Source organism: Telmatherina bonti (assembly GCF_933228915.1).
Source record: "Telmatherina bonti genome assembly, chromosome: 9".
NCBI classification, from domain to species: Eukaryota; Metazoa; Chordata; class Actinopteri; order Atheriniformes; family Telmatherinidae; genus Telmatherina; species Telmatherina bonti.
Genome location: NC_136627.1, coordinates 38,438,986 through 38,453,922, shown reverse-complemented (window position 1 = coordinate 38,453,922; position 14,937 = coordinate 38,438,986). Strand labels below are relative to the sequence as shown.

The 14,937-nt window shown below is 48.9% G+C and overlaps 1 protein-coding gene across 1 annotated transcript in view; it reads left to right on the top strand.

Annotated features, from left to right (window-relative positions):
* Positions 1-14,937, top strand: part of LOC306760294 (uncharacterized protein) — a gene marked incomplete at both ends in the record, with an annotated part of 71,205 nt that overhangs the window by 46,238 nt on the left and 10,030 nt on the right. Inside the window, 16 exons of the mRNA XM_079246094.1 lie at positions 4,976-5,137; positions 5,203-5,400; positions 5,469-5,612; positions 5,698-5,765; positions 6,196-6,374; positions 6,453-6,516; positions 6,593-6,667; positions 6,768-6,924; positions 6,972-7,079; positions 8,332-8,403; positions 8,611-8,739; positions 8,807-8,914; positions 8,993-9,148; positions 9,376-9,621; positions 13,904-14,020; positions 14,219-14,407. Coding sequence (XP_079102220.1) covers positions 4,976-5,137; positions 5,203-5,400; positions 5,469-5,612; positions 5,698-5,765; positions 6,196-6,374; positions 6,453-6,516; positions 6,593-6,667; positions 6,768-6,924; positions 6,972-7,079; positions 8,332-8,403; positions 8,611-8,739; positions 8,807-8,914; positions 8,993-9,148; positions 9,376-9,621; positions 13,904-14,020; positions 14,219-14,407 — 2,172 coding nt within the window. The remainder of the gene's footprint in view (positions 1-4,975; positions 5,138-5,202; positions 5,401-5,468; positions 5,613-5,697; positions 5,766-6,195; positions 6,375-6,452; positions 6,517-6,592; positions 6,668-6,767; positions 6,925-6,971; positions 7,080-8,331; positions 8,404-8,610; positions 8,740-8,806; positions 8,915-8,992; positions 9,149-9,375; positions 9,622-13,903; positions 14,021-14,218; positions 14,408-14,937) is intronic.

The following is a 14,937-nucleotide window of genomic DNA, read 5'->3' as shown; positions in this document are numbered from 1 at the left end:
TGTCAGAGTCCCAGCAGAACCTCTCAGTCTTCGCATCCAGCCTGACGGCTGCCAACATAGACTTTTATCAGAACCAGATCCACAATGCTCCCAACACACGGCAGCTGTTCATGGCCTGTTCATCTAAAATGGCAAATGGGGGGGGGGGCTTAAGAAGGGATTAAAAAAAAACTGAACAGTGATGAAGCCTGGTCCCACCACAGAAAAGGCCCCTCGGACTCGGTTGGGGACTTGGTCCGGTTGGGGACTCGGTCCGGTTGGGGTCTCAGTGCGGTTGGGGACTCGGTGCGGTTGGGGTCTCGGTCCGGTTGGGGACTCGGTGCGGTTGGGGTCTCGGTCCAGTTGGGGACTCGGTGCGGTTGGGGTCTCAGTGCGGTTGGGGACTTGGTCCGGTTGGGGACTCGGTGCGGTTGGGGTCTCAGTGCGGTTGGGGACTTGGTCCGGTTGGGGACTCGGTGCGGTTGGGGTCTCAGTGCGGTTGGGGTCTCAGTGCGGTTGGGGACTTGGTCCGGTTGGGGACTCGGTCCGGTTGTAAGGGGGTGTATTCATGCGGACTGAGATTGTGTTTACGCTGCACTTTGGTCAAACAAGTCAGGCGCTGCAGGAGCTGCAAACTGCAGAAACTGCATGCACTGCGGTCACCACCTCGCAGGCGGAGCAACACAGAGACACGTCTCCGGACGCTGATCGATGGAGCCAGGAACATGAAGAAGCCAAGGCGTCTTTGGCAGCCTACAGAGCGCGGAGGAAGCTTCAGGAGTTTAAGAGGAGTCTAAAACATTACCACTCAGACGGACGGGGGTTCTCGACCATTTAGTGATGAATAATCAGCCTATATGTCTGGGAGTATTGATCTGTTTATAATGTCCCACTGGTCTCATAGAATGTAGTTAAACTCAGCAACCATTTGGGCCATCCCCCCCCCCCACCTCGACCTTCCAACGGGGTCACTGTAGAGAGACAAGAGCTCCCCCTACTGATGGAAGTTCTTTCTTGTTCTTGTTCCTTTGTTCCAAACCTTTGTGTTTATTTTAAGTTGAGAGAAGCTGCTTACAAAGTTCTGTCCAGGAAAGGTCTTGATAGTTTTGCGTAACATCAAAGTAGCATCCTGTAAATGGATCAGCTAATCCAGTAAGGAAGAGTGAAGCTTTTGCAAGGATCAAGAAAGAAAAGGGCCAAATAGCATGTTTACAGGAAACCACCTATCTGAACAAGCATACATAAAAAATGGGAAAGTTTGGGTTCTCCAGCAGCTATTTTAGCTCCTGTGTGAATAACTGCAGAAGGAAAGTCATCATTCTTTTAGCTGAGTCTGTAAACTTTGAATTCATAAAGCAGTCAAAGTAAAAAGAAGGCAGGTTTGTCATAGCTGAAGGTAAAAACGACAACATGTTGTAACATTAGCAAATGTTTGTGTTCTCCCGAGAGTGACGCCAAATTCCTCGGCTTCCTGGTTGACACAATAATTCCAGAAAACAAAGGAATTGTTAGATACTCAGGTGACTGTAATACAATATTAAATCATTCATTAGATACAACAAGCTTAAAAGTAAATAAACAGCAAAGATCAAGACTTCTGAATAGGATGATGATGTGTGGAAAGACAGGATGGAAAAAGATTTCACACATTTCTGGTTTGCACATCAGATCCACTGCCGGATTGACTCCTTCCAGATAAACATGACAGGGTGATCGACTGCAGCAAAAGGACCTCAGATGTCTCAGATCATAGTCTTAGAGGTTTGAATCTTCGTTAAGAAAAGGGGTAAGAAATACTGTTTGAAGGATGAATAAAAGTATAATGAATGATAAAACTCAGATCAAAGAGATAGACAAAGAAATGAAAGGGGGCCTGGAAGAAAATAACACAGTTGAGCCAACTGATGAGTCAGTGTGTGGTGTTTGCAGGTTTTATTATGGTCGGCTGTTACAAACAGAAATGAGGGGACAGTAGGCATGACGATCCACCATTTTCAGAAGCACTGAAGACTGTGGCGCGCTGAGTTCTCATTACATGAGACACTCCCTCTTGTGGCCAAACGGAGCAATTACACACTGTTCAAAGTCTGCGAGAACAAGATAAAATAAATAACCAAATAATCAAGGGAGGTATCTTGTGTCAATCTCCTATACTCCCACACAACCATAATATGGAACACAATCAAGGCATTAATGAGCGGGAAACTCATCTCATGCTCAGCTTACACTCCTAAGAAAAAGAGACAGAAATATGAGTTTTTTTCTTTTTATTTTGTACTTTAGTTGTTCTTCCTCTTCTTGTTGACAAATATATATATATGATTGTTGTAAGATGTCTTAAAGTATGCCTCGCATGAAATACAAATATTTTTAAAAAAGCCCTCAGCAGAGCCGACTCTGTGCTATGAAGAGACTTAAAACCAGGCTGAAGAACCTCAAAAACATGAATTATTTCTAAAAAAAACAAACAAAAAAAAAAACTCTAATCCGTGTATAAACAATCATCTCTTAGACTTCTGAAATGAAATGAAGTTTGGAAATTGGGCAAAAATGACACAGAACAGCAGGTTCCAGGCTGGTTTTTTCCAGCAATGGTTGGACTACGGCATGTTTAGAAACCAGACCTGAGGACAGGCTGCTGTTAACAGCAGCAAGAACTGATGGTCCTGAAGAGGAAATAAACTGAGTGGTGGTGTTGGGAGAGAATCTGTAGGGGAAACATGAGGGCTTTAGATGCCCAACAATCTCACAAACTGGTTCAAACTGGTAAAAAGCAGAAGAACGGGGAGCAGAGACTGATGGGTCATGCAGATATTTCCTCGTATTTCTCACAGTTTTCTGATTTTCTCATTTCCTTTAAAACCTGGAACGATACCTGGAGTTTGTCTCTCTTCCATTTTCATTCTGCTTTTTTTCATCTGACAGCATGAGTGGTTTCATCCAACCACAACTCAGATTTTGTTTTAGGGAGCCTCGGTTTTAGAGGAGCCACAGCATCCAAAATTGTTCGGCAGGTGGAGTGGAGCCAAGACCGGAGTTCATTTGTATCCCAACTCACAGGAAAGACGTAATCTGTGAGGAATGATGAGGGAGCAGGAGGTTTATGATGTTGAAACTCACCGGTGAATGATCAGAGAAGACTGCATCACAGATGAGATACAGTCAAACAAGAGGCTAAAACCAGGTCCAGTGTGCGACCCTGGTCATGTGTGGGTCCACACACAAGCTAAAAGTGTCAACAAGGCTGAAGAAGTCCTGGTGGCCTTCCTCATGTCAACATACATGTAGATTAAAATCCACAATAATAAGGACTCAATCATATTTAGACATGATGTCAGTCAAAAGATCAGTAAAAAGTCCTAGTGGTGTTTAGGAGGCAGATATATGACAAGAGGAACCAGCTCAAAGACATGAAGTTCAGAGCTGGAGAAAGAAAAGAAAGCACGCTACTTGCATTTCCTGTACACAGTCGCCGTTCACCATCAGGTGGCAAACGTTCAGAGAAGATGCTAGACTCACCAGCAGTTCCCCAGGTCTTTGTCACAGTGTTCAAGTCCAGTTCATTAGAGACCTGGCGTTGACCATGCCGAACTGGACATCAGCAGGAAGCACCAATGGCTTGACGGTCCTGCAGGCCCAACAGAGAGACCACAAGTTCCCTGCATTTACCCTGCGCCGCCAGAGGTGAGAGTAACGGGGAGAGCGGAGGTGACATGACCCATCCAGGCCAACAACAGGACCAGCCAGGCATCGATGGGCCTTAGTGTGTGCTGGGAAGGAAAGAAGCTACATAAAAACTCCAGATGTAGACAGCAATTCTACAGAACAGTGTACTAGAAGTCTCTTGAGTTTCAGCAGCCATCCGCTGTGTGTACCACAGCGACGATGCAGTTTTCTCCTCCGTAGTGGCATTGGGGACCTGACAGAACACACGACTCAGCTTCTGGTTCAGGTTCTGGTCTTTCACACATGGATTACTGCAGTTCCCTACTGGCAGGTCTGCCTGCATGCTGGTTAAACCTCTGCAGATGATCCAGAACCAGCAGCACGTCTGGTCTACAACCAGCCCAAACGAGTTCATGTCACTCCGCTGCTAATCACACTTTACTGGTTTCCAGTTGCAGAGCATCAAATTCAAAGTTCTGCTTCTGGTTTCCACAACAATAAGTCAAACGTCTCCCGTCTACCTTCACTCCTTCATCCAGAGCTGCACTCCCTCTCCACAGTTACGCTCCACCAGTGGAAGACGCCTAGCGTTACCATGACTACTTGGGACTGAATCACCAGCCAGACTCTTTTCCTCTGTTGTTCCAGGATGGTGGAATGACCTGCCGAACTCTGTCCGCTCTGCAGAGTCCTGATCTGCTTTATGCTGCAGACTCAGCTGTTCAGTTCTGCTTTTAGCTGAACTGTTTGTCAGACCAGATGGAGAACCTGGTCTAGTTCTCTGCAGCAAATATTGTTGGATTCATTGTTTCTGTGTTTTCACAAAGAGACTGTTGCAGGGAGGGAACAGTATAGATCTGCCTCCAGCTCTACCTGGCAACACCTGCACCCAACTGGACTCTGACCAGCACTGATCTGTGATGTTCCTACTGTTTGATGTCCTGCTTGTGTTGTTCTCAATCTCAGATGTACGTCGCTTTGGATAAAAGTGTCTGTCAATGACAATAGAATAGAATAGAATGACTCTACACTGCCCTCTGGCAGATGAACTCGCTAACAACCATGACACTATCATTGGATCAGTACATTTCTGGGACAGAGGCATGATCTGGTTTATGGTAGTCCAGTCTGGAAGGTACAAATCCATGGACTAGTCCTTCGCTCAGAGCGGAAATCTGCCTTATTACAGCAGGACAGGAACAGAATTCTTGAGCTTGTTAGACACATAAAGAAACCTCACGTTGAAGGAGACGAATGAAACTTCAGGTAAACGTTGGAAGAAACGAGGGAACATCAGGACGGGTTGAAGTAGATTTCATTTTCTCTGCAGGAACTTTCGGTCTGCCAGGCGTCCTTGGAAAAAAGGGCCAGAGGGGAGAAGATGGGGCCCCAGGTGTAACCGGTCTCCAAGGACTGGCACCTGAGCAATGTGATGCAGGAAAACCTGGTGAAATGGGCCTGATGGGCCCTGAGGGACCAAATGGGCCACAAGGTAAATAAACTTTTCTTTAATTTCCATTTTCTTGGTGTGATTCTATTCCTTTTCTCGTTCATTAGAATTCTCTGATTTCATCGAGTTCCTTTCAGGCTTTTTAGGTGATAGAGGTGAAACTGGGGTCAGAGGTCCTCCGGGTAATGGCTTTCCAGGTCCTAAGGGCATACAAGGACCTGCAGGTTTTTCTGGGGACCCTGGGCTTCAGGGCCCTCCTGGACTCAAGGGAGACCCAGGACAACCAGGTCCCACCGGTCAGAAAGGTGAGCTGCTGCTTCAAACATGGAAAACGTTCCCTGAAAACACAGTTTCACCAAAATGCTGCTTTCAGGTCTGGCTGGGGTCAAGGGCCGCCCCGGACTTCCAGGGTTCCAAGGACAGATGGGGCATATTGGAGCCCCTGGCAGAACCGGATTGAGGGGCCTCAGCGGACAAGATGGAGCTCAGGGATATGAAGGGCCCAAGGGTCAGAAAGGTAACAGTAACCATGGTAACACAGCCATCTTACAATCTACAGACGGATATCTGAGGCTGACCCACTTCTGATTTGTCCCCTGCAGGCCTTAAAGGGGCCCAGGGGCATCCAGGATTAACCAACTATCTCCCCATCAAAGGCCAAAGAGGAATAGTAGGACCTGCTGGAGAAAGCGGATTACCCGGACAACGAGGTCAGAGTGGTTGTGATGTTACCATGAAGACCACAGGCTGTTCTGCTCATGAACTCATTGCTTTTTAGCATCTTAGCTGCATTCAAAAGCTGTGGGAATTTCCATTTTTCCTTCAGTAACATCAGGAGAAGGAAGTTCTTCACTTTCTTCACAGTTAAAAAAATATTCCACTTTTTCTTGTTTACGAAAAGTTGTCAGCAAAACCTGCAAAAACCTCGTAAAGTCGTCAAAAATTCCAGTGTCGAATAAAACTCCTCAACTCTGAGGATTCCTGAGAATAAGTTCACACTTTTCCTATGAAAACATTCTCTCGTGTGATGTCTGTGGGATTCTTCATCCGTTCAATCTACACTTTCACCCTTTTAACCTCAGAAACATGTTTCTCCACAGGAGATAAAGGGATGCATGGTGATACGGGTAGGCCTGGGAATCCAGGGTCTGATGGACCTCGGGGCATTAAGGGACTTCAGGGGCCCCGAGGCCCACAAGGCAAACAAGGACCTCCAGGAAGGCCTGGACTTTCAGGGCATCCAGGATACCGTGGTTTTCCTGGACAGACCGGAGACCCTGTAAGATGAAATCAGATTCTGTTTTCAGAATGTGGATCACAATCAGAAAAAAATATTTGTCCTTGTTTGTGAGTGCAGGGTGAACCAGGATGTCCAGGGAACCTTGGAGAACCTGGTCAACCAGGATGTCCAGGACCTCAAGGTACAAGGCCACCAGGAAATTCATGACAACATGCTGGTTTGATATAGTATCTACTCTGCATGTCTTTGTGTTCCAGGGGACAAAGGAGAGTCTCTTACTTGTCCAGGTCCACCTGGAGACAAAGGGCATCCTGGACTCACAGGATCCACTGGTAACAGTCTGGTTCCGGTTGAGCAATTGGAAGAAACTCCGGATGTTTAAAAGCTTTGACACTTATGTAGGCCTATGCATCATTTGTTTTTATGTCTTAGGTTTTGATGGGTCGAAGGGAGAACCTGGACGACAAGGCTTTCCTGGAGCTCCAGGACAGAAAGGATGTAAAGGACATCAAGGTTTCAATGGAAACCCTGGTGAAAGAGGTACATGTGCCCAAATTAACCAGCACCATCAGCGTTAATGAGGTAGGATGTCATTTATTGTCTGCAACTCATTCCGATCCATTGTGTTTCCAACAGGTGTGATCGGTCCTGTAGGTCCAAGAGGTCAACCAGGTGACCCAGGTCTTCCCGGTAGGGCAGGAGCTGATGGGCCTCCAGGACCACAGGGCTGCCCTGGACTCCAAGGTAAGAACTTACTATCACAGTAGGGAAAATGTAGACATCATGATCCAGGCTCAACAAACACGTTATCCATTTCCAGAGTAGTACAGTCAAAGATCTGGTCCAGAGTCAGAACCAGGTTGGCAGTCCAAATCCACAATCTTAGTCAGAAAACGTTCACATATCAAAACTCATGATATCCAGAGGGTCCAGAAGCAGAGATAGGGGTCAGGTCCAAACTAGGTCAGACAAGTGTGGCTGGAAAGCCGCTAGCTGAAAGGCAGGTTTGCAACCTGGCGAAGAACCAGAGACCATCCTGCTTGCAAGCAAAGACGACCAGGTGAAGCAGGTTGGGTTATGTAGAGCTGCTTATTGTGAGCGGGGTGGAGACGGTGACGGTGAATAGGGTCACGGAAACCATGACGGTCTTGCTGCATCAGATTCACAGTCAGCTCATATTTTCCATCAAATGATAAAATTTTGTTTGTCTTCAATTGAAAATAAATATGAATTGATTAAATGTGGAAATTATTGCATCTGTTTTCAGTTTGCAGTAGTTTTTCATTACAGTTTTCAGCTAAATAGGAGTGATATTTCTAGATTTAACAAATCACAGGTTTTTCCATTCAACACTGTTTAGCAATACGCCGTAATTCTGGTCAAATCGTCCCGTGAGACTCCACTTTGAGGATAGAGGTACGACACCCTTCATCTCTTAGCTTCACTGCCACAGCTGCAGCTGAAGAAAGCAGCAGGTGATACAAGCAAAGTTCGTTTGTACGGGGATAACATGAATAAGAGATTTTTGTGAAAAGATCATCAATTAGAAATTCACATTTTACAATTATTTGTAAAACGTCCAACGTACTGTTCCATCTTTACTTGAAAGGAACTGGTCCTGCGACCACCTACACCATGTCCAGTTACATGTAAATGGGGAGGTGTTTTATGACAGTTTTGCAATATGCTGCTGTATCAAAACGTCTGAAAAACCATCTCATACGAGCGGAAAAACTGTTTAGCAATATTGGAGAAGTTTTTCGAATACACACGTTACCAGCTTTTATTGTAATATGTAGGTTCTGTGCCGTTGTTAGGGCAATGGAAACGCAGCTACTGTGCCAGCTTTGGCTTTTATTTGACAACTCAGCTGTACTAAAGACAGGCGCCTGAAGTAAAAACTGAAGAGTAGTGGAGCTAACACGGAGCCCTGAGGTACTCCAATGTGAAAGACTTGTGTTCCTAATTCTGTTTTTGAATGATTTTCATGGATTAGGTCCTCCGGGACCACTGGGACTTCATGGACTGGACGGACTGAAAGGAGTGAAAGGAGACATGGGGACCAGAGGTATGAAAATTGCTGCCCACCGTTTCTGACACAATGCATAACGTCAGCCAATTTCCAGAACGGGAAGTTGGCTGATATTGAGATCAAGTCATTTGACTGATTGTCATTTTCAGACATGTTTTCAATGTATACATGTTCATTTACTGTCATTCTAACAGACTCAGGTGTGTTTTCACATATTTCATAGAAATCGTCCGTTTTCTTTAGGTCTGGGTAGAAAAGGTCTTCCTGGTTCCACTGGCCACCCAGGATATAAAGGTCCTCCAGGCCCTCCAGGTCCTTGTGGTCCATCTCAGCCTGGGCCACCAGGACCCAAAGGCCCCCAAGGACCCAAAGGTCTGCATCACTTAAAAGGTCAATAATGGGATTTAGTAGAGGGGTAATGGCTTCCTTGTCCCTGCAGGCCCACCAGGTGGCGGTGGACCTCCAGGTACACCTGGACCAGACTGTAAAAACCCTTCTCCAGGGCTTTGTGGATATCCTGGATGTCAGGGCCCAGATGGAGACCCAGGTTGTCTTTTTTTCTTGAGGTTTAATATAATTCTTCAGACAAGTCTTGTTGTTCACTGACGTGGGAGTAATGTTTTAGGGTGCATCGGTGAAATTGGGGATCCAGGTCCAAACCCCCCAATTCCTGGGGATGCAGGGGATGATGGCCATCCAGGATGCCCAGGGCCAAAGGGGACAAGGGGATGTGATGGACACCCAGGATTCCCAGGCATCCCTGGGAACCCTGGACTGAAAGGTTAGACTTCCTCTTTAGTCTGAGGTGCCTTTAGAGGAAGATGTTGACCTGCTTGGTTCTGTTAACATGTTAACATAAGAAGGTCAGAATGGAGGTCAGTGGACGTGATGATCTGCAGAAGTCATACGTTGGATCTTAAAATAGTTTTGGTGCCGAGGCTCCTCACATCTAAGACAATTTGGAAAACTGTGCAATATCCATCTGTATTTGCGTGTTCCTGCAATCAGGCATGAGAGGAGACCACGGTTTATTGGGAGTACCGGGAATTAAGGGTCATCGAGGTCCCCCAGGTCCTCAAGGACCTCCAGGGCCAAAGGGATCTGTTGGACCAGTGGGACCAAAAGGAGAGAAGGGACACCTCTATCCCTGTGTCCCTCACCCAGCGCCACCGGGCCTCAAGGGAATGGTGGGCCCGTCTGGCCCAGAGGGAGATCTTGGCCTACAGGGAGAAAATGGCCAAATGGGGCCGAAAGGTGAGAATATGGCGGTGGAGCATCTCTTAACTCAGTTGTCCTGATAAGAATCAAACCTAAAATCGTCTTATGAAGCATCTACATGGTGTTAAAGTGGAACTATTCTGTGCATTTCAGGCTAATTTATTTTTATTTCTGAGCCCAGAAGGGCTGGGATTGATGGAGTTATTGTCACAAATGGCTTTATTTACTTCAGACCGACCCTCTCCGTAGGCTGTCAGATCAGCCTGTGGGCAAAACGAGTGGATTGAGACTCTTCCGCATTAAGCCCCGCCTCCCGCCACAGCGCTACATCGGGAGCGCGCACCGCACCTGCTTTCACCGTCATTGTAACATCTCATAAACAGAAGGATTAGGCTCATATGAACTCAATAAAAAAAACAAAATACAATGTCAACACATAGCATACAGCCCTACATGTTGGAACCTGAATCAGAGCCTGAAAACGAAGTGGAAAACAGCAACCTACAGCAACGAATGCAGCAGGATGTCTCTCTTTGGTAAACTCACCAGCCTCCATCTCCATCTCCATCTTCTGCCGCTTATCCGGGGTCGGGTCGCAGGGGCAGCAGCCTAAGCAGGGAAGCCCAGACTTCCCTCTCCCCAGCCACATTTGCCAACTCTGCGGGGGGATCCCGAGGCGTTCCCAGGCCAGCCGAGAGATATAATCCCTCCAGCGTGTCCTGGGTCTTCCCCGGGGTCTCCTCCCAGAGGGACGTGCCTGGAACACCTCACCAGGGAGGTCCAGGAGGCATCCTGACCAGATGCCCGAGCCACCTCAACTGGTTCCTCTCGATGTGGAGGAGCAGCGGCTCTACTCTGATCTCCTCCCGGATGACCGAGCCCCTCACCCTATCTCTAAGGGAGAGCCCGGCCACCCTGCGGAGGAAACTCATTTCAGCCGCCTGTATACGAGATCTCCTTCTTTCAGTCACGACCCACAGCTCATGACCATAGGTGAGGGTAGGAACGTAGACCGACTGGTAAATCGAGAGCTTCGCCTTCTGGCTCAGCTCCTTCTTCACCACGACAGACCGGCGCATTGTCCGCATTACTGCAGACGTCGCACCGATCCATCTGTCGATCTCACGCTCCATCCTTCCCTCACTCGTGAACAAGACCCCGAGATATTTAAACTCCTCCACTTGAGGCAGGACCTGACTCCCGACCCGGAGAGGGCAATCCACCCTATTCCGGCTGAGGACCATGGTCTCAGATTTGGAGGTGCTGATTCTCATCCCAGCCGCTTCACACTCGGCTGCGAATCGCTCAAGTGAGAGCTGGAGATCACGACCAGATGAAGCCAACAGGACCATATGGACTCAGGTCCATATAAGTTATGAACAGAATCGGTGATAAAGGGCAGCCTTGGTGGAGTCCAACCCTCACCGGAAACGAATCCAACTTACTACCGGCAATGTGGACCAAGCTCTGACACCTGTCGTACAGGGACCGGACAGCTCGTACAACGGGGTCCGGTACCCCATACTCCCGGAGTACCCCCCACAGGAGCCCCCGGGGGACACGGTCGAACGCCTTCTCCAGGTCCACAAAGCACATGTAGACTGGTTGGGCAAACCCCCATGCCCCCTCCAGGACCCCAAAGAGGGTATAGAGCTGGTCCACTGTTCCGCGACCAGGACGAAAACCACACTGCTCCTCCTCAATCTGGGATTCGACTATCCGGCGGACCCTCCTCTCCAGGACCCCTGAATAGACCTTACCAGGGAGGCTGAGGAGTGTGATTCCCCTGTAATTGGAACACACCCTCCGGGGGGACCACCACCCCAGTCTGCCAGTCCACAGACACTGTCCCCGATGTCCACGTGATGCTGCGTGTCAGCCAGGACAGCCCCACAGCATCCAGAGCCTTAAGGAACTCTGGGCGGATCTCATCCACCCCCGGGGCCTTGCCACCAAGGAGCTTTTTGACCACCTCAGCGACTTCAGCCCCAGAGATAGGAGAGTCCACCCCTGAGTCCACCAGCTCTGCTTCCTCATCGGAAGACATGTTGGTAGGATTGAGGAGGTCTTCGAAGTATTCCTTCCACCAACCCACAACGTCCCGAGTTGAGGTCAGCAGCTCCCCACCTCCACTGTACACAGTATTGATGGAGCACTGCTTCCCCCTCCTGAGCCGCCGGATGGTGGACCAGAATCTCCTCGAAGCCATCCGGAAGTCTTTCTCCATGGCCTCGCCGAACTCCTCCCATGCCCGAGTTTTTGCCTCGGCAACAGCTGAGGCCGCATGGCGCTTAGCCCGCCGGTACCCATCAGCTGCCTCCAGAGTCCCACAGGCCAAGAAGGCCCGATAGGACTCCTTCTTCAGCTTGACGGCATCCCTCACTGCTGGTGTCCACCGAGTCCTGGGATTACCGCCACGACAGGCACCAACGACCTTACAGCCACAGCTCCGGCTGGCCGCCTCAACACAGCCCATTCAGACTCAATGTCCCCCGCCTCACTCGGGACATGTTCGAAGCTCTGCTGAAGGTGGGAGTTGAAGCTCGCTCTGACGGGGGACTCAGCCAGACGTTCCCAGCAGACCCTCACAACACGTTTGGGCCTGCCAGCTCTGACCGGCTTCCTCCCCCACCATCTGAGCCAACTCACCACCAGGTGGTGATCAGTTGACAGCTCCGCCCCCCTCTTCACCCGAGTGTCCAAGGCATGTGGCCGCAGGTCCGACGATACGACTACAAAATCAATCATCAAACTGCGGCCCAGGGAGTCCTGATGCCAGGTGTACATATGGACACTCTTATGCTGGAACATGGTGTTCGTTATGGACAATCCATGACTAGCACAGAAGTCCAATAACAAAACACCATTTGGGTTCAGAGGGGGGGGGGGGGGCATGCCTCCCAATCACTCCCCTCCAGGTAAATGGACTTGTACTTCTATAACGCTTTTCTAGTCATACAGACCACTCAAAGCGCTTTACACTACTTGTCACATTCACCCATTCACACACACACTCATTCTACACACTTATACCCCGATAGGCAGTTTGGGGTTCAGTGTCTTGCCCTAGGACACTTTGGCATTTCAGGGGAAGCCTGGAATTGATCCCTCAACTTACCTGTTGAAGGACAACTGCTCTTCCTCCTGAGCTACAGCCGCCCAGGTTGTTCCAGGTCTCACTGTCATTGCCCACATGCGCATTGAAGTCCCCCAGCAGAACAATGGAGTCCCCAGAACCCTCCAGCACTCCCTCCAAGATCTCCAGAAAGGGTGGGTACTCTGAACTGCTGTTCGGCGCATAAGCACAGACAACAGTCAGGACCCGTCCCCCCACCCGGAGGCGGAGGGAAACTACCCTTTCATCCACCAGGGTAAACCCCAACGTGCAGGCACCAAGCTGGGGGCTGATGAGAATGCCCACACCTGCTCGGTGCCTCTCACCATGAGCAACTCCAGAGTGGAAGAAGGTCCAGCCCCTCTCGAGGGTTCTGGTTCCAGAGCCCAAGCCATGCGTCGAGGTGAGTCCAACTATATCTAGCCGGAACCGCTCAACCTCGCGCACAAGCTCAGGCTCCTTCCCCACCAGAGAGGTGACGTTCCATGTCCCTAGAGCCAGCTTCTGCAGCCGGGGTCCCCGCCCCTTGCTGCCGCCCAGCTCACACTGGACCCGACCCCTACGGCTCCTCCTACAGATGGTGAGCCCACGGGTGGTGGGACCCATGTAACCCTTTCGGGCTGAGCCCGACCGGGCCCCATGGGCGAAGGCCCGGCCACCAGACGCTCGCTCTCGTACCCCACCTCCAGGCCTGGCTCCAGAGGGGGTCCCGGTAACCCGCGTCCGGGCAAGGGAACATTTATGCCCAGGTTGGTCATCATCATAGAGGTCTATGAGCCGTGCTTGGTCTCCTCCTGGAAACTCACCAGCCATCGTTGGAAATGACTTTATCCCACGTTTTCCACCCGCCTGATGTATTTGTACATGCCCTTGTTAACCAGTAGAAGGTAACCAATCACCGAACCTTATCCCCCGGGACGTCACAAGGATTTAAAACCACGCGTTTTTCGTCGCCATGGAAACCGAGCGGAGAGCGTGCTGGAACTCAAACTCAAACGCAAACATGCGTTTAGGTGATAAAAAACAGTGTCGTTCACATGTCTGATGAGGATTCAACACTGTAACACTGTAGAAAGCTCAGAAAACTCCAAATACCATCATAGGAACCCTTTAAGATCACAAATGAAAGCTCAGGGTGAGAGAAAATGATCCGTTCTTGTGTTGATACAGCTGATTATCATGACGCTCGATGATTTGTTTCAGGTGACAATGGGGAGGCTGGGGAGAAAGGCATGCAAGGTCCTGACGGGTCTGATGGTCCAGTAGGAGAATTAGGACTTGAAGGCCCACCAGGAGTGAATGGTACGGTGGGAAAACCAGGTGAGTCCTTACCTCATATGTCTGAAACTTATTTTAGGAAAGTCTTCCAACTTTGTTGAACATTGAATAAATGTTTGATATTTCATCCCTAAAGTCAGCATCATCACTACCAGGAAATCTGGGTTTTCTGTGTTGATTTCACATCGGAAGAATTTGTTTTGATGATTTAACTTCCCATCATTGCTCTTCATCTCTCAGGTAAAAAGGGAAAAAAGGGTGCCCCGGGTCCTCCTGGAATTAGCCGACAGATAAACATGGGATTCCTGTTAGTGAAGCACAGCCAGTCAACAAAAGTTCCCAGCTGTCCAGAGAACATGACATCCTTATGGGAAGGATACAGTCTGCTCTACCTGGAGGGTCAAGAGAGGGCCCACACTCAGGATCTGGGTAAAAAAACATACATGTAGTATGCCTTTTATTTCGAAGCTCTTTACATGTGAGCATCATTAACGAGTCAGTGCTTCTGCCAACAGAAGTGTATCTGGAGTACATTTGATCAAGGTCCAGTGGCTCTGGTACCCTAACTGGTAGCAACCATGACTGCATGCAGTATGCCATGTGATCTGTGACTGACACGATTCTAGAACCGATGACGTGGAAGTGGTTCAGCGATGAACCGAGAAAGTCACATTTAGCTGCAAAAATTTACTGGAAATCTGTTCAAAATTCAGTTCAACTCAAACACAGCATATACATAGATCAGTATGGTCACAGATATACACAGGACCAAATCTGACAAATTAGTGTTTTAAAACTAAGAATGTATACAGAGGCAAATGGAGCCCTGTCTGTGACATTTCAGTGTGAGTAGGGAGGACATCCAGTGGATGGTCGTTGTGATCCAGAAGCCTACACCTCTCTACTGTTAGTGTTGGAACTGGATGGAAAGCGATTGATCTGATTTTACAGCACATTTC